The following is a 24374-nucleotide window of genomic DNA, read 5'->3' as shown; positions in this document are numbered from 1 at the left end:
CAGCATATCAAGACATTTTAGACCATTTCATGCTCCCAACTTTGTGGGAACAGTTTGGGGATTCCTTTTCCAACATGTCTGCTCACCAGTGCGCAATGCAAGGTCCATAAAGATATGGATGAGCGAATTTGGGGTGGAGGAACTTGATTGACCTGCACAGACACCTGACCTCAACCCGATAGAACACCTTTGGTATGAATTAGAGAGGAGACTGCAAGCCAGGCCTTCTCATCCAACATCAGTGCCTGACCTCACAAATGGGCTTCTGGAAGAATGATCAAACATTCCCATAGACACACTCCTAAACCTTGTGGACGGCCTTCCCAGAAGAGTTGAAGCTGTTATAGCTGCAAAGAGTGGGAGAAACGCAATATTCAACCCTACGGACTAAGACTGGGATGCCGGTAAAGTTCATGTGCGTGTAAAGGCAGGTGTCCCAATACTTTAGATAATATAGTGTATGTAACACTTGCCTCCTCTGTGCAGCTGGTTTAGCACAGAGCAGCCCAGATCCTCCTCTTCTCGGGTTCCTCTTCGGTGCTCCTGACCCCTACGTCCTGTTGAATGCCCTCCACGACAAGCAGCTTGCTATGGGGACACCCAAGCCGAGTCACAGCTCCGTGTGTCCATTAAGACACAGAGCCCCGCCCCTCTCTCCCCTGATTGGCTAACTGACTTTGATTGACAGCCGCGGGAGCCAATGGCGCTGCTGCTGTCTCAGCCAATCAGGAGGAGTGTCCCGGATGGCTAAGACACTCGTGGACATCGCTGGAGAGAGATGGGGCTCAGGTAAGCAATTAGGGAGTGCTGTGGAGGCTGCTACACACAGCTTTTTTATCTTAATGTATAGAATGAGTTAGGATAAAAAAACCTCTGCCTTTACAACTCCTTTTAATAAGTGCATTTCCTATGAGAGACATATATTTTTTTTTCTCAAACTCATCTAAGACTCAATTTGGTCACCGTGATTAGCCCACATGAGTTCGGTATCACGCTAGGGTACTTGTCTTTTTAATCATAGATGTATTGTTAAACATAGGTCCCATCTGCAATGTTTGATGTTTACTTTTTTAGGGTTTTTTTGTGTATTTGGTGGTTGTTTTTGGTTTGCTTTGATTCTTTGAGATGCTTTTTTTTTTTTTTTTTTTTTTTTTTTTTTTTTCTCATAAAAAAATGTAAAATAAAATCTGAATTAAAAAAAAAAAATTTGCCTAAACTGAAGGAAGTGGGGTGGTTTGCCACTATTCTCATATGATCATACGCTGTCTATTCATATGTAAGGATATGCAATATTTAGCAGTGGACTTCATCATGTAGATTTTTATTTTATGTAGAAGATTGCATACATATGCATTTGGGAAGCCTTTTATAAAACCAGTATTACCATCTACATTACTTTTCTCTGAAGAAGCCCATCGCCATTAATGTTTTTGTTTTGATTGTCTATGAAGCACTGATATAAATCATCGTTAAATTAGCGGCAAGAGGAAAGGGAAGTGTCAGCGGTGCATTCTTCTATGCCGGATGATTTATCGATCACTCGGTCTGATATTAAAGTCCGCACCGCTTGCTGAGTTGACCAGTGACATTAACGAAGTTCCTTGTTTTACATAAGTGTGGCTGCTCTCGTTTCCGAGGGAATTTTGCCTCCTAAAGTAACGGCAGGGAAAATTGATGGAATTGATATCTGGCAAGCTTTCGGTTTAACCGTTTTAGCTGCCTATCGCAGTTGAAGAGGATTTGAATTGGAAGTCCCGTGAGCAATATCGAAGGTGGGCTTGTCTTGTTTATAGCCCTAGGCCAATCTGCTTGTGTGAGATGCACCACCAAGACAGCTGCCACTCGGAGCTGCAAGACTTCTGGCATCTTCAGAAACCATTTTCAATGGTTTTTCAAGGGTCACAGTGCACTTATACTACACAGGCCATTCTGGGTATTGAGATTCCAAAGGCCAGTCGCCTGAAAAAAGGCAAACTTTTCTAACAGTCATTGGCATTGTGTGATGGTGCACTTAAAAAAGTTGATAGTCAGGGTTTCTGAACTGGTCATGTCCACCGATCAACATCAGGTGATAAGGATTGCAGGACTTTTACTTTCATATTGAAAGAATTGCCTTTTCTTTCCCTATGTTTTAAGAGCTGTCGTCCAAGGCCCAAGCCAGTGTTGGAGTGATTGTAAAGGATGAATTTTTATTTTTTTTTAAACAACAAACATGTCATGCTTTACAGTCCTGTTTACACCTTGCGTTTGGTTCAAAAAGGATACCCTATGTAGCTTTAGTTGCACTTCAAAGCGTCTTCAAAGCCTCAATAGAAGTCTATGGCAAAGCTTGCTTGAAGCCCTACTGAAGCCTCATCGATGCACCACTGACGCCTCATCGCAGCCCCTCCAAAGCCTCATCGAAGCCCCACCAAAGACTCATCGAAGCCCCACCAAAGGCTCATCGCAGCCCCACCAAAGGCTCATCGCAGCCCCACCAAAGGCTCATCGCAGCCCCACCAAAGGCTCATCGCAGCCCCACCAAAGGCTCATCGCAGCCCCACCAAAGGCTCATCGCAGCCCGACCAAAGGCTCATCGCAGCCCGACCAAAGGCTCATCGCAGCCCGACCAAAGGCTCATCGCAGCCCCACCATATTCTCATCGCAGCCCCACCATATTCTCATCGCAGCCCCACCAAATTCTCATCGCAGCCCCACCAAATTCTCATCGCAGCCCCACCAAAGGCTCATCGCAGCCCCACCAAAGGCTCATCGCAGCCCCACCAAAGGCTCATCGAAGCCCCATCAAAGCCTCTTTGAAGCACCCAGCAAAAGCAAGGTGTTAACAGCACTGTAAGCTAACCATTTTATTTAGTGACAGGAGCTTTTTACTGGCGTTGAGAGAGCTTTTGGGGCTAGTTTACACTTGCTTCAAAACAAGGCTTCGGATACGCTTTCTTAAAGCTCTCTGAACGCCAGTCAAAGCTCCTGTCACTAAATAAAATAGTTAGCTTACAGTCCTGTTTACACCTTGCTTTAGCTTGGCTACTTCGATGAGGCTTCGTGGGGCTTCAATGTGGCTTCAATGAGCCTTTGGTGGAGCTTCAATGAGGCTTCGGTGGAGCTACAGTGGGGTTTCAAGTGAGCTTTGCCATAGACTCCTAAAGAGGATTTGAAGAGGCTTTGAAGCACCACTAAAGCTAGATGGGGTATAATTTTTGAAGCAAAGCAAGGTGTAAACAGGACTGTAAGCTAACCATTTTATTTAGTGACAGGGGCTTTGACTAGTGTTCAGAGAGCTTTAACAAAGCCTGTCCGAAGCCTTGTTTTGAAGCAAGTGTAAACTAGCCGTTAATGTGTGTTGAAGTCGAAGGAAGTGTAAATGAGCCCTAAGACACAGAGTGTGGCTTGGCCCCGCCCCCCCACTTGCTTCTCACTGGCTATGATTGACCACAGCTGGAGCCATTGTCTGAGCCAATGCAGAAGGGGAGAGCCTCTGCTCTTGTGCACATTACTGGATCAAGATCGGGCTCATGAAAGTATTTAGGGGGGCTGAGGGGGGGGGGGACTGCTTGCAAAAGGTTTATTACCTAATGCATAGAATGCACTAAAGTAAAAAAAAAGGTTCTGCCTTTAGAACCACTTTAGCAATGTTTTGTCTACATTGAACTTGCTTGTAGTCAGTGATGTTACAGTTTAGGAGCAGGAACAAGAAAAGCATATACTCTACATTTCCATTTGGTTCAATAAACACCCTGCCAGGAGCAACAAAGGATTATCTCTATATTGCACTGCACTTATGTAATCATTGGGGATCACAAACTGCTTGAAGCAAGCAGCACCAGCGTGAGTTTAGCTAAGGTGAAAAGAATGATATATATGTCTAGACCAGACATATATAAGACAGTTTATCTAACTAAACTTTGTAGGGTTTAAGCTGAATTTGGAAAAAAAACATCGAGGCCCTGTATACAGTGGTGATAGGATTCTACCCAGGCACATGGAGACTAATTTGAGCATGGGTATTTATTTTTATGTTCTTTATTTGTTAGTTTGTATACTTCAGTGTGAGGTTCACTTTAAGAAGATGGTTTGGAGTAAGACCCAGACCTGTAGGACTTTTCATCTCCAAGCTGTGAGTCTGCAGCTGCCTGATCGGTGCTTGTTTACTGTCTTAGACCTGGCTGATCTTCAGATAACATATGGCTGCACAAGTAATTGGAAAATTGGCACCACTGTCAGGAAAATATGCGAGATGGAGTGAAAATATAATGTTGCAGCACAAGAAGCTAAATTTATTGTTGTAGCAAATGATAAAGTAAAGACATTGCTTTGGTGGAACTAAAATTACCACCAATGTGTCTCTTTTCCTGATTTACTTTCCTGGATGTATTATTGGAACGGCACGCATGCTGATGGGAATGGAATCTTCATACAGTCAGGTGCTGGCAGATCTCATTTTATTTTCTCCTGCTAATTCCAGCCGCCAGATTGAAGGAAAACTCTGAAACTGACATTCCTTGCATGCTGGGTTAAGTTAACCTAAAGGCCCAAAATAGCCGAAAGAATATTTTAGAAGTAGTTATAAGGAACCCGACCTGAGCTAAAACCTTTCTATGGGGAGAACAGTGGTGAAATGATGGTAAATTTTGTGGTGCCTGCAAGTACCTGTTTTGGTTTTCATGCTGATCGCAGTGTCCCTATAAAACCCCCTTAGTTCTTAGCCACCATTTACATTTCAGCATTTTTTTTCTGCACCTTTACCTACGCCTGACTACGCTCAGCGTCACCGAATCCCGTCTTTTCTAGTTTACCCTGTACACACTTGTATGTTTTTTTTTTTTTTTTTACAGAAAAGTTTTTATTAATAACAAAACAATACAAAAAAAGCAGCGGTACATCAAAGGTATATGATAGCAAGGTAATCTAGACATACATAGAGGATCTAACTAGAAAGAGTCAAAGGGAGTCGATGATGCTACACAATTGATATCAGGGATACAAAACGGGGGAGGGTATTCCTGACGTTTACCTAGTATGATGTAAGAAGTCAAGATGGGATTGGTAGGGGGGAATGGGAGAAAAGAGGGGGTCCACAGAGGCCCCAGCTATACTATTGTAACATCTTAGACAGACACTTAATCACTACAGACCAGGGCAATATCATTGGTTGGGAGCACGTTAGGAGGTAGAATCAGCAACATCAGGGGGGTTCCAGAGGAGGAGGAGATCACTCCAAGAAGTCCTGGTAGTTCCTGATGCATCCCCTCAGGCGCATCAGTGAGTTCTAGGGAAATCAGGCAGGCAAGGACCACCCCCGTCTTTCATCCCCCAACTACGTAACTAAGATTGTATTCCCAATACATGTAGTTAATAGTATCAATAGTTATTGAACTATCTGCGTTGGCAGCTTCACACCGGAGATGATCTAGTAGTGACCCATGGTTTCCACACTTTGTCAAACTTTTGGGGGCACTTGCGCCCTACACGCTACACCCTAAAATATTTTAACAAACAAAAAAAATTATACTTTTCACACCTGAAGAGGACAGCCCAGAGCTTTGTCGCCCTATAATAGGATGCTCCTTAACAAGAACATGGTAGTATCACAAGATATTATCTTTATAAAATCTACAGATATACTGAAAATTACATTTTTGAAAAGACATTACCACATTAAGCTTAGGTTCACATTGTTGTAATCCAATTTTGATCCGATATTCAGTGTGATTAGGTAGTGTAACTTGAATGTGGGTTGCATATTCTATGGGGTCAGAGTCATGCTGAAATCGCACCAGAGTAGTACAGGAACCTTTTCCAAAATCGTGCCATGCTCAGTTGCATTAATGTGAATGGGCCCCATTCAAAACCATGTGATTTCCATTGTCATGCGATTCTGTGGGACTCAAATCTGAAAGTGTGAACGGAGCCTAAAGCTGGGTTCACACTTATGCGAATTGGATGCGGGTCTCCCCACGTCCAACTCGCGTGACAGGAGAGTGTGACCGCCTCTCAATGGAGTCGGTTCACACACCTCTGGGGAGGGCCGCGGTCCGCATTTCGAAAGGCTCCTGTGCGTCTTTGGCTCCAAATCATGTGCAAATTCAGGCAGACATTCGGACCTGATTTGCACCTGAATTGGTGAAGAGGGACGCACCAAACCCCCTGCTGTGAGCCGCGGCTGCATAATTGTGAACCCAGCCTTAAGCCTACTTGAGAGTTTACATCTACTTTACATATGATTACTAGTGTAATGCAGTATGGGACCAGTGCTGCCTACTACTAATTTCCATATCTTAGGGAGGCCATAAATTATGCAATTTTCTTTCCTGCAACCACATGTAAGTGTTGACGGGGGAATCCCTCCCTTGGAGCTACAGTGTTCTCCCAGCGGGAGAACACAATGATTATTGCTAGCAGCTATAATCGCATGCTAGAAATCCAACATGCTGGTTGTACCCAAGAAAATCGATGAATCGACTTGGGTACAATCAGCCTGCCTATAGATGGTTTGAATCTCAGCCATTCCCTGCTGAACAGGCCAGGATTCAAACCATCTATGGCCACCTTTATCCTACTATTAGATGTAGGTGCCTACTTCGAGAAGAAGGAAGGCGAGGACAATCTTCATTGTCGAACAGTGACTTTTAACTGGACTTGTTCTGAAATTTTGAATACAGTTCCTATCCTATCCAAACCACTTCTTAACCGGTTCAATACTGGGCATTTTCACCCCCTTCCTTCCCAGACCAATTTTTAGTTTTCAGCGCTGTCGCACTTTAAATGACAATTGCGCGGTCGTGCGACGTTGTACCCAAACAAAATTGACATCCTTTTTTTCCCCACAAATAGAACTTTCTTTTGGTGGTATTTGATAACCTCTGCGGTTTTTATTTTTTGCGCTATAAACAAAAGAAGAGCGACAATTTTGAAAAAAAACACTATTTTTTACTTTTTGCTATAATTAATGTCCCAATTTTGAAAAAAAAAAACATTTTTTCCTCAGTTTCGGCCGATATGTATTCTTCTACATATTTTTGGTAAAAAAAAATCGCACAGATCGCTCTCCTTTGAGCTGACAGGACGTGGATCTGGGTGTTTACACACCCAGATCCACGGTCCGGCCCGGTTAACGGGCAATCGCGGGTGCCCGGCGGACATCGCGGCCGCCGGGCACACGCACCGGGTCCCGAGCTGCGCGCGCGCGCCCCCTAGACGGCCGGGAGCCCGAGGCCGTCATATGACGTCCATCCAGGATGGGAGATCCCATCTGTGGAGGTCATATGACTATACGCGGGTAGTGAAGTGGTTAATTTCTGAAGAAATGGCTTGGATAAACTACAAAACATCTTCAAAATTACAGAAGATCCCTCCTTTTTCCTTCCCTCCTTCTGCCTCCCCTCTTCTTCTACTCTCACCCTACATGTGATACTTCCTTCTTAAGCATACTGCCTTCTTTCACCTTTCCTTGTTAAAAGAAGTTTATTGAGTATACAATGTTATAAAGATACATAAAGTAAGTTTACAAGGATCTATAAAGTAAGCTCATTGTTTTACAGTAGGGTTTATATAGGTAAATATCATGAAATTTCAAATATTAAACATTGGGTTCACGTAAACCTAAATTAAAGATATATGTCATTTCCTTAGTTACTTTTGTAGGTATTTAAATGATTTATACCTACTATACATATTGTTTACAAGTAGAGTGTATATAGGTCAAATAAATTCTGATAATGAGCTTTAATCGTAAGGTGGAGAAAAGGAAAGAGAAAGAAGAAAAAGGGTTGAAAGTTAGAGGTATGGTCCACAAGGTTGTCCCGCTCGTCAGTTTATTATTCTTTTTAGTTCTCTTTGAAGCCTTAGAATGGGTGTCTCTGTAAGTCATTTAATCTGTTACCATGGCAACAGGACAGAGTCATTGAAGTTTGACAGGAACTGTTGTTTTATCCAAGGATGCCAAAGTTTTTCAAATTTTGGAATTTGATTTTGATCGATGGCTACCATCTTAGCATGGGACATTGTATTATTCATTCTGTGAATTGTTTCTGCTAGTACCAATGTAGGAGATTTCCATGCCTTGGCCACTGTTTGTTTTGCAGCCGTTATTAGTTGGATCATTAGTTTGAATTGAGAGAGTGTTAACCATTCCGGTTTTAGATTAAGTAAAGTTAAATATGGATCTGGTTGTATTATTTTTTTAAATATTTTAGATGCAATCACGAAGACTTCCTTCCAGAAGGTTTGGATTACTGGGCACGTCCACCATATGTGTAAATGTGTGCCTATTTCTGGGCATCCTCGAAAACAAAGAGCTGAGGTATTAGGTGAATATTTTGCCACTCTAGCGGGTATACTGCCTTCTTTCACCTTTCAATCCCCCCACTCAGCTCCTTATTATAATTGCTCCATTACCTGCTCCTTTGACCCTAAAACATTAATGTTTTCATTCTTATGATGGGAATAAGCATAGGCTCATGCCTTAAAGTATAGCGAATGACAAAACTTTTTTTTTTTAGTTTTTGGAGTGGAGAGGGGTTATAACTCTCCCTTACTCTATCCAAAATGAAAAAAAAAAGTTTGTCCTACAGTTCTACTTTAAAGTGGATGTAAACCCTCTCCTATACCCAGTGAAGTGAACAGCCTCAGATGATACACAAAGATTAAACAAATCTCTGTTGCCTTATGAGTTTATGTGAAATCTCCATTAAGAACTGTAAAATATTGTAATTATGAATATATTTAATTTAGCTTGCATCTGTGAAAGCCGGACAAAAGGGTTTCATTGAAGCTCTTGTTAAGAGCAGACAATGCGGGTCGAGGCTTGTATATACAAACAATGGAGATACAAATACAAATATTTACAAATTACAAATATTTCTTCCTCATTCAGCAGTGGAACTAAGAAACCTGCAGAGCTGCAGTCTGAATAGACAAGCTCTCTGCTTATCTATCTATAAGCTCCCTCCCCGACACAAATTTTCAGCTGCTTTTATCTCGTGTGTCGGAGAACTTGTCAGACGTTATCGTGCCTGTAACAGAAGAACGGAGCAGCAGAAAGACACAGCACTTAGAGCTTTGGAAAGAGATAAGTAAACACTACAGAGATATGTGCCCAGGTCAGATTTCATGAATGGGGTTTACACCCACTTTAAGTCGTTCTGGATTCTTTTTTTCTTGTTTTCTTCCTACCTGTTATAGTTAAAAAATGAGACAAAAGGAAGCTTTAAGCATTTGTTAGAAAGCATGTGCAGGTCACCTGAATTGCTCAATGAACATATGAAGCCAATCGATCTACTAGCTACAATGTATTTTATAGATCTGTAGCATAGTAATGTCATACTGTGTGTTTGTAACGCAACTAAAATTATTTAATGAGAATGCCTGTCTGTGATGATAAAACACTGGTACTTGTACTTCCTTGTCATCTACCTAAAAAAAAAAAAAATCTATAAAAAAAAAAGGCAGAACGCATCCAGTTGAATTGTAACTGTCTACTACTACTAGATATACCATGACCTGGATAAATGAGAACCTTCACAGACAATATTGGCTTGCCTTAAATAATGACATTCATGTACTGTCAGAACAGTATACCAGTGGTGTAGTTCCTTCTCTATGCATCTTTTAAAAAAAAAAAACATGATCGACTTTTTAAAGCTTTTCAGATGTATATATGTAAGTAGCCAGTTTAAACTTTAACCACTTCCTGTCCGCCGCACATTTTTGAATGTCTTTGGATGGGAAGGGTGATATCTCAGGCAACGCTGCAGCAATAATCAAGATATTGTTGGAGAGTCCCTACAAAGTAAAAGTAATCCTAGTGTCTAAGGAGCTGCTGGATTACTTTTTCAGGTGGCGCCACCACCGCCTTTGCCGGGCTCTACCATGTGATCGGGAGCCTGGTAAGGATGCGACCAGCTGGCATCCGGTTCCTGGGACACAGTGAGAGGAATGAATGCTGTTCCTCCCACTGTGTGACGTCAGAAACCAGAAGCAGTGAGAATTTAGTCACTTTCGGTTTCAGCTCTTTGCTTACCTGGCCAATCGATCAACTTGGTACATTCAACCTGATCATTAACAGTTCAAATCTCGGCTGGTTCCTGCTGAACTGGCTGAGATTTAAAGCATGTGTGGCCAGACTGAAGCAGCCGATCAGGCCAATCTGTGTATTATCAGCTGCAATGAAGGCCAGAGGAGAGATCTGGAGTCTAATGGATCTCTCCATAAAGAGGACCTGTCAAGGTCTGTTTACTTGGCAAAAACATCATCTTTTATAATTTACCAAACAATTGGGTATTCTATTGTGTTTTTTGTGTATTAAAATTCATTAAAGTGTCTTTTTCCAAAAAAATTGCGTCTGAAAAACTGTTGTGCAAATATTATGTGGCATAAAAATATTCTACACCCACCATTTTATTCTTTGAGGCCTCTGCATAAAAAAAATGTATATTATGTTTGGGGGTTCTAAGTAGATTGCTAGCCAAAAAATGTAGTTTTTTTTTACATGTTGGTGAGAAATGTCAGAATTGACCGGGACTGGAAGCAGTTAAAGTAAATAATTTTAAAATTGCGTGTTCACTTTTTTGAAACCATGTTTCTATGTATAGTTTGTGCTGTATGTGTGTATATATTTTGTTGGACAGTTGATCCTTCCCTATTCTTTGCAGCTAAACGGCCTCGACTCTTTTGGGAAGGCTTTTCACAAGATTTTGGATTGTGTGCCCATTCCCCCCAAAAAAACTAATTGTGAGCTCATGTACTGATGTTGGATAAGAGAACCTGGCTCACAATTGGCATTCTGAATCATTTCAAAGTTGTTCAGTAGGGATGAAGTCAGGGCTCTGTCCAGAGCACTTGAGTTCCTCCACACCAAACTGCTCAAACCATGTCTTTATGAAGCTGGTTTTGTACACAGGGGCACAGTCATCTCGGGACAGAAAAGGGCCTTCACCAAACTGTTACCGCAAGGTTGGAAGAGCACAATTCTCTAAAATGTCTTTGTATGCTGTAGCATTAACAGTACCCTTCACTGGAAACGCCTGAACCCAACAACTGGGAGCAGTTTTTACATACCTTTTGGTCATAGCATAAGTCGGACAAACTATTTGCTATACATACAGTACTGTGCAAACGTTTTAGGCAGGTGCAATGATGTAAATTAAGAAAGCTTTCAGAAATAGAAGTGTTAATAGTTTATTTTTATAAATTAACAAAATTGGATTAAAAAACAAAAAAAAAACAAAAAGGTAAATGAACAGAAGAGAAATCAAAAGCAAATCAGCATTTGGTGTGATAACCCTTTGCCTCCAAACTAGCATCAATTCTTCTTACACACAGTTTTTGTAGGAACTCCGCAGGTAGGTTGTTCCAAACATTCATACACCTGACTCTAATTATGCAAAATCGTTGACTTTGCAAATGTACAAAGTGTGTAAGTGTAAGAATTGATACTGGTTTGAAGCCAAAAGGTAGTCACACCAAATATTGATTTGATTAATATTTTTCTGCTGTGTTTCAATTTGCATTTTGTAAATTCATAAAAATAAACAAAATCTATATTTTTGAAAGCATTCTTTACAGCATTTCTTCACACCTGCCCAAAACTTGTGCGCAGTACTGTATATAGCAAACTAGTCACTAGTGACAGAATTTAGATATTGAAATGTAAGTGATGAAACCAATCAAAATTCACTCTTCTAAAGTCAGACCGGCAGAACATAAATTGACTGGTTGCTGTGGGTCACCGCAGCTAATAATTAGCACTTTGCTCCATGCAGTCTTTAATTAATACGTTTGAAAATGTTTGAAAAAAAAAAAAAAAATGGTTGAAAATGCACTATAGTGTCCTTATATTCTATTTATAGATTCAATGAGGCTTGCAAGTAGTAAGCAGTCATCCGTATTCTAGGTATGGGAACTATTACATATATATTTGTTACTTTACTATATTTATGGTTATGTATATTGTCTCCCACCCGCATAAATTATTATTTTCTTAACGATTTTAGATTTACTTCTTTTCCAAAAAATAAATATAGTTTTAAAAAGCAGCCTGAAAAATGCAAAATCATTTTCCTTACCATTTCTACCTGCGCTGAATGGAATCTCGGTGCACCATCTCAGAGCTACACCCACCGGTAAAATCTTACAACACTTCTCTCCGATGCACGCTGTGGTTCCACCTGCCAGCCGCTAAGCACTTAGGGACAGCGATGGTGAACCTTGGCACACCAGATGTTTTGGAACTATATTTCCCATGATGCTCAACTACACTGTAGAGTGCAAGAGCATCATGGGAAATGTAGTTCCAAAACATCTGGGGTGCCAAGGTTTGCCATCACTGACCTAGGGTTTCCCCACAGCTCTGAAGCGACTATCTGTGTAGCGACCAGCAGGAAGAAGCACAGTCCTCAGCAAGAGACCATGCTTTCCCCATGACCACAAGCGTCACATGCTAAGGATTCTACCGGCAGGCGTAGCTCTACAAGAGGACGATGATTTCATCCACTATTGGCGGAACTGACACATATTTGTATTGTGACTTTAAAGGCTGCCTTTTTTGGCAAAACATTTAATTTTTTTTTTTTTTTTATTTATTTTAATTTTTTTTTAATAATTAAATATGTTTTTTAATGGAAGCTCTTACCTTGATGTCCTAATACTTACACCTACCTGTGTTTTCCAGGAAGACGAAACTGAAACGACGGAGGTACAACCACTGCAAGAACTTGACACCGAAACTGCGTGAATTTCCCGATTGAAAAGAAAAGACCTTGCAACGTTTGTTAAGAAGGATATGTTTTGTATGAAATCATTCCAGTTTATACTGTAAAAAAAAAACTGCTGTTAGAGGAGAAAAAAAATATTTTTCACCTTATTTTCCCTAATCTGCCATGCTTTCCAAAATCCCTTTAAGATACTGATCAATTCGCAAAGGCCCTCCAGCCATTCTTCATATAGGAGGTCACAGGCCTTGCTGCCTCTGACGCGGACATTCTACAAGCTCAACATTCTAGGTTCAGATCCCGTTGCCGATGACCGATAGATATTTCAGTCAAAATCGGCAACTTTTCAATGCAAGCAATTAAATCCAGAAGATATCTGTACTGTATGAAGCCCATATGACTGGAGGCAATAACCGACTGCCCTAAAAATGATACATGGTGCCAAAATATGTCAGTGTTATTTAACAACCATTTCAGTAGGGAATGTGTACTGTGTCTACTGGATCATTGACGTGTTTGTGACTGTCCTCGAAAATGGTTAGATTGTCCCACAATGCGCTTCAGTAACTGCCAATTATACATGCTCAGTGGTAGCCACATGACATCTTACTATACTAGAAAACTGAAAGAGGGGTCAGGGAAGCGTGATCATGTGGCCTTCTTCACTTCCAGTTCCAACTGTGAAATTGGGGGCCCCTCGTAATGGTTGCAACAGTTGTGAACTCTGGTCTTGGAAACTTGTTACTGGAATCGGCCTGAGGCATATGTCACCCGGTAGCTGGTTTTACAACTGCGTCTACTAAAAAGTAAAATATCCCTATTGGTAAACTGAATCTTTAAAGTGTATGTATAGTCCAAACAATTTTTTTTTGTTTATTGGTTATATGCAGTATCTAGGACGCCGCTCACCTAACCGGTGTACAGTGTTATAGGGGAACAGCTCAAGAAGTGGGGACTTAAATTATACCTCCAGGAGTGTAATGTAAACTCAAACAATTCAATATTAAAATGTTAACACTTTATTCAGACATATCCATTAAAACAGATTAAAATCAATTATACATGTTAACCGTCCATAATTTCCTGTGTGTAAGGTCTTGGCAACAAACTGTCAAGGTCTACGCGTTTCGCAAGGAACCGCGCTTCATCAGAAACTAAGATCTCAGCATTAATAAGCTGTAACAATATGTACAAGTTGTAGTTATATAATTGTATACATCAGGGCTCGACAAACCCCAGGCGCCAGGTCGACATTGCGACCAGAAGTTTCGACCTTGCGCCTGGGCTGCCACTGGAATGCTGCACACCCCCCCGCTATGTATCCCTGGCTTTGCTTGCCCATCTGCGGGCCTGGGACCCGCTATGCCGGTGAGTAGAGAAGCGGGGGGGTGGACGCACTTCCACTCTCCTCCCCTTCTAGTTGTTTTGATTCTGAAGTGACGTCATTTCATTACATTCAGTGGCGCACAGGGGAGACATGCAAGGTGATACTGCATATTTTTACTGCATTGACATTTGGAAGACCGACACACCCGCGGACCGGGGGGGTAGTCGGGAGAGTGTCGTCCTGCTTGAAGATGCGCTACATGCTTTTTCAGGTCTCTGTTTTGGATCAAGTGTTGAAGGGTTAGAACTTTTGTCACGTTTTTATTGCTAAAGAGTGTAAAGAGAGAACCACAGACACAGTGTGTAAATCCCATCAATTTTTATTTTGCACAATAGATCAGAAGAGAAAACAACACATTTCTGGGGCTAGACACTCCCCCTTCATCAAGGCTTAGACCAGGGATCCTCAAACTATGGCCCTCCAGCTGTTGCGGACCTACACATCCCATGAGACATTGTAAAACTCTGACATTCACAGACATGACTAGGCATGATGGGAATTGTAGTTCCTGAACAACTGGAGGGCCATAGTTTGAAGACCCTTGGCTTAGACGATCATACTAAATATGGATAATACTGAATGAATTGTAAAACAAAATATAAAATAATGTTCATGCGGGTCACAATTTTGCTGGTTGTACCCATCCAAAATGTTAAAGTGGTTGTAAAGTCACACACAAAAACTATTTTAAAAAAAAGGCTCCCCTGCAGCAGGTATATTCCATAATGTGCTAGTATGCACCGCATATTAGCAGAGAATGGCAGAGTTACCTGTCAAACGCAGTCCTCCAGCTCTGTACTGTCACTGCTCCAGCAGGTCCCGGTGGCTTCCGTCTTCACACGGTCTTCCTTCCGGGTTCGCACTCTCCAGCAGCTTGAATGGCCGGGATCACGATGATGTCACTGCCACGCATGTGCCCGGGAGTCACTTCACTATGGCACACAGAGCGGGAGCCATAAATGTGGCCTGAGCTGCACATACGTGACCCAGACTACGTGCCTGCTGACAGGCCAGGGGGAGGTATCTATAACAAAAGAAATCACTTGTGTCTCTTCTGTCATAAAAAAACCTGCCTATCTGTGCTTCTTTCACTATTAGACTTTACAACTGCTTTAACGCCGACACCTCCCGGCCCTTTAGGAAGTTTCTGATGCCGGAAGACAGGGAGAGGTTTCTGATCATGTGACCGACGTGATTGGCTGTCATAGCGGTCACATGATTGTAAGGCTCCCGATTGCAAGTAGAGATCGGGAGCTTTCCCTGAACCACTTGTTCACTGTGGTGGGAGCGTGCATGGCGCGTACTCTCGGCACAGCTCTTTTTGCAATCCGGTAAGCATATATGCGAACTCGGCATTAAGGCCCATCCGCGATGAGGCTGCATACACCAATCAGCCATAACATGACCACCCACGTAATATTGAGTATGGCCCCCTTTTGCTAAAGTCCTGACGCATTGAGGCATGGACACCAAAGTAACATCCACATGAATGGCAAGACCCAAGGTTTCCCAGCAAAACATTGCCCAAAGCATCAGCACCGCCTCTGCCAACTTGCCTTCTTATACTGCATCCTAGTGCCATCTCTTCCAAAGGTAAGTGACGCACACGCACCCGGCCATCCAAACGATGTAAAAGAAAACTTGATTCATCAGACCAGGCCACCTTCTTCCATTGCTCTGTAGCCCAGTTCTGATGTTCATGTGACCATTGTAGAAGCTTTTGACTGTAGACATGGGTCACCATGGGCTTTACAGCCCCATACACAACAAACTGTGATGCCCCTTTTTGTTTTTTCTGCTTTCACATCAACCTTTTCACATCAAACATTGCATCACGAACAACATGTTCACTTGCCTAATATATCCCACCAATTTTCAGATGCCATTGTCATGAGATATTCCCTTTAACTGTCAGTGGTCAATATGTTATAGCTGATCGGTGTGTTTATACACGTACCTCCGGCGTGAAGAGGTTAAGTTGTCACAAGAACATAGAGGGAAATCTTACAATGGGGGACACTTGTTTCAGGTAGCAACTTCCTGTTGCGTCTTCAGCACAGGAAGTGAAGGAAATCTCCCTGATGGGATGCCCGTCCCCACTATCCAGAAAGAAAAAAATGAAATGTTTTAGCTTTAGATACACTTATTGGGTATAAAAAGTTTTGCATTATGCGATTGCAAAAATGCTTTAAAGATTGATACTTTCCGGTATGATATAACTGGAAGTTGTAATATAGTGAATTGTACTTCCGGTATTGAGCAACTGCAGCCAACCAATGCCACCTGAGCTAACGTAAAGTTTCCATTCCCAGTGTGCCCTGCAGAGGATGCTGGGACTTGTAGTGTCTCACTTAGAATATATTTTGTTGGTAATGCAAATGTTCCTGTGGTCTCTTTTTTTTTCTTTTCCTTGACTTCATCCCTTCTCACATATCTGACTTGAATTCACCGCATACAGGCAGACCCCGAGTTACGAACACCCGAGTTACTAACGACTCCTACTTATGAATGGCCTCAAATGCCGGCCACTTGTGCTCCACGCTGGTCCTGGATACCTCCGGACACATCCCATACTGCAGTACTACATGTACTGCATGGCCAGAAGAGCTCCAGATAACATAACAAGCGCCTGGAACATCCCACATCCATGCACAGGCGGACGTTACACTTACGAATGCAATGTTCCGACTGGAAGTTACACTTACAAATGCAGTGTTGCGACTAACGAACAACTTCAACTTACGAACAAACCTACAGTCCCTATTGTGTTCATAACTCGGGGACTTCCTGTATGTTGATTGCTAACAAATAAAGCAGACGTATGGTAAAACAAATATCCATGATGATTTTATTTTGTCTGCATTATATCATTTATAGTTAATGAAACAACCTACAAACCATAGTTTTTTTTCTGCAATAATGTGGTATGTTGGCTTATTTTAACAGTTGTTCTCAACGTGGAATTTTAATTACCAAAAAATAAATATTAGGGCTCATTCACACCATAACACCCATTCTTTGTCATGCGCATGTTTGTATGTTGATGTAAAGTGAATGTGCCCTTGATACGTGTTGGCTAGGCCTCCATCACATTCAAAATTTAACTTCTGCTATTTAAATACTAGATCGTGCACCCACCAAGTATTTTTACATAGTGGTGCACTGGAGCAAAGGTGGGACTTTTTTTTTTTTTTTTAAATATACGATCATGTGAAAAAAAAAGTACAACCCATGCAAATTGTTGACTTTTTCAATATAGTTCCATAGGCAAACATTCAGTCTGCATTTAAACAGTGCTTACTATAGTCTACAAAAATATCACTGGATATGTAATGGTGTACTATGGAAAAGGTACATGCTTTGTATCAAAAGCTGGTAATGCCCCATGTAGCAAAAATGACTTCTTGTAGGCTTTGTGCCCAGCAGTCTTTAGTTGCAAGCAGAGGGGTGACTAGAACCTTCAGGACCTCAGTGCAAAAAACTATGAAGGGGCCCTTCCCTCCAAGCCCAGTGGTGGAACGCCAGGGCCCGGTGCGACCTTTGCAACCCTGGTAGTTCCGCTACTGGTGTCAGTATTTTTTTTTTTATTTAATTTTACAATATTTTTAATTATTTAAAAAAAAATTTTTAGGAACTACAATTTTAACAGGCTTTCATGAAATATGAGGGGTGTAAACAGACCTCTGATGTTTTACCTTTGAGACAAATAAGATTGAGGACACAGCCCTCAATCTCCATCTCTGCAGCCTTAGCTGCACAGAATGAATGGACAGGAATAGCTCTGTACAGAGCTTCCCGTTCGTTCACAAACCAAAGCATTGTAAACACAGTTTACTATGCTTTAGTTATGAATGGACACAGGAGCAATCGGTACAGATCACTGACTATATATTCAGACAAGGAAGGGGACAGTAAATGACACATTTGCCGGCCTTTTCACCATTTTCCATTCTGACAGCCCCCCTGCAGCAGCCGACGGGAGAGGGCAGGGGGGAACCTCGCAGAGCTGCAAGAGATAAGGGGGGCCAGGAGAGAGCCCAGGGGCAGCAGAAGGAAGCTGGATAGGAGGGGAGGCAGCATATAGAGTAACCAATCTCCTCCATTTTCCTCCTGCATCCGCTGAATTCCTGCGGGAGGGGGAAAAATCAGGCATTCAGCGGCTACAGGAGGAAAATGGAGGGGATCGGTTCTTCTGTATGCTGCCGCTGCTCCTATCCAGGTTTAAAGGGGTGCCAAATGGCCCCCTGGAGCTTGGGGCTGGGTCGCAATTACGACCCCTTGTAGCTACGCCCCTAGGTTTCCTTCTATGAACTGTATGTTACAAAATCCCCCAACAAAATTTCTATGGGGATCAAATCAGGGCTTTGACTAAAGGTAGTCCCATAACTCTCTCTTTCTTATTTTTTGGGCCATTCCTTGGTGAATTTGTTAATGTGCTTTGGATCATTGAGTTGAAAGACTAATTTCTGGTTCAGCATTGGTGTTTTTACATATGGCATTCTCATCAAGCACATTTTGATATGATGCAGAACATATAGATTGCTTATTTATTTTTTTATTCATTACAAGTACTTCTATAGCGCCATCAATTTACACAGCGCTTTACATACAGTAACTTATACTGTACATTCACATCAGTCCCTGCCCTCAAGGAGCTTACAATCTAAGTTCCCTAACTCGCATACGTAGACATACTAGGGCCAATTTAGATTGGAGCCAAAGGACAGCACAAAGACTAAGTGGTTAGCACTTCCGCCTAGCAGCACTAAGGTCATCAGTGGGTTTCCTCCAGGTCCTTCTGCTTCTTCTCACACCCCAAAGACATGCGGGTAATTTAATTGATGACTGAAGCAACAAAGCAGCCACAAGCCATAACATTTCCAACACCATGCTTCACAGTTGTTGTTATTAGGTGGTTCTGCTGAACCATTGGCTTTAATTTACAGAAAACATGTCTACTATTACTGTGATCAACAATTCCATCATTAATCGATCATCCTTCAGCACTGTTCCAGAAGGCCTGATCTTTGTCTACGTGTTCAATGGCAAACTGGAATCTAGCTGTTCTTTTTTGGGCATCAAAGGCTTTTTCTTAACACACCTCCCATGTGTTTTGAATAGGTGCAATCTCTTTCCGATTGCAGATGCATGCAATTTGACCCCAGTTGTTGCATAAGTTACCTGAACACCTTGCGATAAGATTTTGAAGTTATTGAAGACTTTTTTTTTAGCATCAAACAATCAGCTCTTGGGCGGAATTTGCTGGCCAAGCCAATTCTGGACAAATTATCCTTGTTTTGAAATTTACACCAGTTGTAGATTATTTCCCTAACAGTGGAATGATTCATTTCACATCATTTGGCGATCTTTTTTTAATGTCCTTACCAGACTCTTAAGCCCTGTACACACGGGCCAAATGTCAGGAGACATCGGCCGGTTCAATAGTAACCGGCCAACTTTCGGCCAGAGTATATGTCAGCTGGTCCGACAGAAGCCGGCCGTGCATGCTGGAAAACCAGCAGCCGACCGGCTCCCAATCAACGCTTCTCAGTCAATGTCTGAGAGCGCTGACCGCAGTGTTCTGGCGGGCGTCCCCCTGTCAGAACACAACAGCTCAGCGGGGGGAGATCGCTGTACTAATGTCGGATCATTAGTACAGCGGCTCCGACTGAAGCTGTCAGTTTTTTTTTTTTTCGTTCAACCCGCTGGGTTGGACAAAAAAAAAAGCTATTAGTGTGTACCAGGCTTTAGGCATCCATAACTTTCTGAAGGCCTTAAGGAGCTCTATTGATCTTGCAATGATGACATCACACACATCGATCGCAAATAGTTCCACCTGCCTAGCACCCAATATGGAATACTCCATTCTAATTTCATGAATCTTAAGTGGTGGTAATTGTAGGGGTGCACCTACTTTTTCTATATGACAATTTCTGCAAGTATATCATCTTTATCTGTGAACGCTGTTTGAATCAAAATTTAATGTTTGCCTTTTCAAATATATTGAAAGAAGTCATACATTTCCCTGACGTACACTTACTTCTTTTTATGACTGTATATATGCATTGAGGGGCCATTAGGAATTGATGGAAAAGCACATATGTTGCAGTAACACACATGATCAAATACTTGTGAATTGTGAATGAGCCCTTTGTGCCGCAAAGTCCTTTATTTTTAATCTATCCATAATGCCCCCTGCTGTTTGCAGAGCCGTAACGGTGACTCAGTAGGTGGGCATATCAGCTGCAGAGAGACAAAACAATGCAAAGCTGTCTTAATCTGCACAATTTTACTTGACACGGCTTCCCTCTTCAGGCAGGTGAGGCTTTAGCAACAGAATGGCAATCAACACTTAGGCCCCTTTCACACGAGGCGGGTCCATTTGGACAGACTCCGCTTGCTCAGTGGGGGGATCGCTCCATTTATCCTCACTGAGCAGGCGGATGACAGGTCCGTATCTGCTCACAGTGTGGAGATGGACCTATCAAGAGTCCCGCTCTCCTCTATGGGGAGATCAGATGAAAACGTACCGCCTGTCTGTTCTCATCTGATCCGATCCTCCAGATGAATGGAAAATAAGACCACCATCCGTCTGGATTTGGCGGACCTGAACGGATAGCGACCAATGTCAGTGGACATGTCACCACCAACATCCACCGCTCCATAGGGCTGAATGGAGGGTCCGATCCGGTCCACCTGAAAAACGGACAGGCACACCTTATCGGACAGCCCGTGTGAAAAGGGCCTTTTTTTGGTTGATTTATTAAAACTAGAGAGTGCAGAATCTGGTGCCGCTCTGCATAGAAACCAATCAGCTTCCAGATTTGTTTGTTTTTTTTGTCAAAGCTTAATTGAACAAGCTGAAGCTGGAAGCTGATTGGCCACCATGCACAGCTGCACCAGATTTTGCGCTCTCCAGTTTTAGTAAATCAACCCCAAAGGCTACACTTTGGGAGATCTCTGTACTCTAGTCCTTGCAAAAACACTCTGTAAAGTGCCCCACACCCATCCCACAGCAACACAAAGGCCCTTTTCACACAGGCTGTCCGATCAGGTCTGCCTGTCCGTTTTTCAGGCGGACCTGATTGGACCATCCATTAAGCCCTTAGCCCAGGTTCACGCTGCTGTGGGTTAGATTTCAAACTGGCAATGCAGCCCGACTTCGTGGGGGGGGGGGGGTTGATTTGACAGACATCTGTGTGGGTTCATGCACAGATGTCTATTCAAATCCCCCCCCCGAAGTTGCCAAAAGTAGCGCGGGAACGACTTTTGGGAATCGGTGCGGCGTCGCAAAGTCGGCACCACGACGATTTGGACAGTGCCATTGCTGGCAGTAGCCACCAAATTGGCATGGGATTTGACATGCCAAATCGGCCCAATGTGAACGTGGGCTTAGGGTCATATTTATAAATAAGTTAATGTGACTTTCACTGTTGGGGAATCACTTTCTCATTTAAAAACACATGCACCTAAAAGATTCTCTGCTTCAATAGTACGTCCTTTTATTATTTCATATTTGTAAAACTTTCATACTCCGGTTTTAATTTTTCTTGGTCTTCTTTAGGCTCCTTTCACACTGAGGGAGTATTCAGGCACTAAAAATAGCACCTGAAATGCGCCTGAAAACTGCCTCCCATGCTGCCCGAATGTGAAAGCCTGAGTGCTTTCACACCCGGGCGGTGCGCTTGCGGGACGTTAGAAAAAGTCCTGCAAGCAGCATCTTTGGGGCGGTTTGAGAGCACAGTATATAGCGCTCCAAAAACGCCCTGCCATTGAAATGAATGGGCAGCACTTCGGAAGCGCCGCAACACGGGTGCTTTTAACCCCTTCTTCGGCAGCTTGCGGGGGTTAAAAGCGCCCCGCTAGCGGCCGAAAAGTGTTGCTCAAACAGCGCTAAAGCATCCGCTAAAACGAGCGGCGCTTTAACGCTAACGATTGGGTGGCCCCAGTGTGAAAGTAGCCTTAAAGTGGAACTAAAGCTGCAGATGCAGATATGTTGTAGAGAGGATTGAGAGAAGGTTAGTAAGTTTATGTAATGGAGAAGAGTCATTTCAGGGGAGATTTACTAAAACTGAAGCACTGTGCATGGTAGCCAATCATCTAACTTCAGCTTGTTCAATTAAGCTTTGACAAAAAAAACCTGCAAGCTGATTGGCCACCAGACTGTGCACTCCAGTTTTAGTAAATCCCCCTGCATGTTTCGTCTCTTATAAACGACCTGCCTGCTCGTAAGATTTTTAAAATTTGACTTCAGTTCCACTTAAATAAAGAATTTTGCATTCATATCATAGTGTTGCCATCAGCCTTTTTAATAGGGCATAGAATTGTACAGGAACCAATCGTCACTGATCAATAGACTACTCCTAATAGACAAGTTGTATATAACTGGTAGGTACAGATTACTACACTGTGCCCTCCTTGTGTGCTGCCTTGTTGAATAAAGGCGAATATGTCTTTGTAATTTAGCATGGTTTTGTATGGTGATGACATTTTGTGTCTTTTATGCATGCTGTTTATTTTTTTATGTACAAGTAATAAATGTTTCTTTTTTATGAACTCATGGTGAAATTTCCGTTGCAAATGTTGCATTTTCAACCATTCTATTCAAGGAAAATTAATAAAAGCAATTTTTTTTTTGCTGTACTTTTTGTTATTTATTTTTGCCAGTAATTGCAGAATACCTATTTCATGAAAACTAGCAAAAGTGTACCTGTTTGATAAATGAGATGAAATTTTGCATTTAGCATTGGACAGCACATTGATCTTCTAACCAACAGTGACCGTATAGTTTGCTATTAAACATATGTAGTCATGGTTGGTCAGGGCTGCCAATAAAGTAGTACATCTGGCCTTGTATCTGGCCCCATCTGTTCAGTTTGGGGGCCCGGGCACCTGACAAGCAGTAGACATGTGTACTGCCGAAAAAATGTGTTCATTTTCGTTTCATTTGTTTTGTTTTTATTTTATTTTTTTTTTTCGTTTTTTGGGTCATTCGTTATGATCGCAATTTGGAAATGAAAGAATTAGTAAATTCAAACATCCGGAAATTAGAAAATCCGAAAATTTTAAAATAAGAACGAAAATACAAAAAATTTTAATAATAACTATTAAATTATAGGTATTGGAATTTCCTTTCAAATTTGGTTGTTAGTGAATGTAACGAATACGAATTTATCCAAAGTTACGAATCATCCGAAATGCCGTATCTAAAGGAATGGAACGTAACAAACTAAAAATAATAAATAATAATAATAACTTTTTATTATTATTAATTTGTTCCGTTCCATTTGTTTGGATGTGGCATTCGTTAGTGAACGTAACGAATACGAAATTATCCAAAATAACGAATGCCACATCTAAACAAATGGAACAAATTAATAATAATAAAAGTTATTATTATTATTTATTATTAATTATTATTAATTTGTTCCGTTCCGTTTGTTTAGATGTGGCATTCGTTAGTGAACGTAACGAATACGAAATTATCCGAAATAGCGAATGCCACATTTAAACAAATGGAACTGAACAAATTAATAATAATAATAACTTTTTATTATTATTATTATTATTAATTTGTTCCATTTGTTTAAATGTGGCATTCGTTATTTTGGATAATTTCGTATTCGTTACGTTCACTAACGAATGCCACATCTAAACAAATGGAAAGGAACAAATTAATAATAATAAAAAGTTATGATTATTGTTATTTATTATTTTTAGTTTGTTACGTTCCATTCCTTTAGATACGGCATTCGTTATTTCGGATAATTCGTAACTTTGGATAAATTCGTATTCGTTACGTTCACTAACAGACAAATTTGAAAGGAAATTCCAATACCTATAATTTAATAGTTAGTTATTAGTTATTATTTAAATTTTTTGTATTTTCGTTCTTATTTTAAAATTTTCTGATTTTCTCCGGATTTCCGGATGTTTGAATTTACTGATTTTTTAATTTCCGAATTGCGATCATAACGAATGACCCAAAAAACGAAAAAAAAAAATAAAAACAAAACAAATGGATAAATTTGTATTCGTTACGTTCACTAACAGCCAAATGTGAATGGAAATTCCAATACCTATAATTTATTCGTTTTTATTTCAGACTTTCGAATTGACGAATATTTGGAAAAATCTGTTAAACGGGTTTTCGTTAATTCGGATGTTTCCGAATTAACGAATTTGTTGAAATTTGTTAAAAGACAAATTTGGAACTAATCGAATTGCACATGTCTAACAAGCAGGTTGTACTGTCTTATCAATGAAACTAATCCTGTTGT

The 24374-nt window shown here is 41.4% G+C and overlaps 1 protein-coding gene across 5 annotated transcripts in view; it reads left to right on the top strand.

Moving 5' to 3' along the window:
• Nucleotides 1-13763, top strand: part of PHF14 (PHD finger protein 14) — a 368482-nt gene extending 354719 nt beyond the window's left edge. For 4 of the 5 annotated variants that reach the window (XR_012244357.1, XR_012244356.1, XR_012244358.1 and 1 more), the window contains 2 exons: nucleotides 11847-11890; nucleotides 12668-13763. Coding sequence is in view for 2 of the 5 variants with exons in the window: in XM_073629539.1 (XP_073485640.1) it covers nucleotides 11847-11855 (9 nt within the window). In the remaining 3 variants the exon portion in view is untranslated. The remainder of the gene's footprint in view (nucleotides 1-11846; nucleotides 11891-12667) is intronic. The other variant, XM_073629538.1, reaches the window with a different exon arrangement.
• Nucleotides 13764-24374: the final 10611 nt, after the last annotated feature.

The sequence above is a fragment of the Aquarana catesbeiana genome, linkage group LG05 (genome assembly GCF_042186555.1).
Source record: "Aquarana catesbeiana isolate 2022-GZ linkage group LG05, ASM4218655v1, whole genome shotgun sequence".
In the NCBI taxonomy this organism is placed as follows: domain Eukaryota; kingdom Metazoa; phylum Chordata; class Amphibia; order Anura; family Ranidae; genus Aquarana; species Aquarana catesbeiana.
Note: the sequence above shows the minus strand (reverse complement) of the source record. Positions and strands in the feature narration are given on the sequence as shown.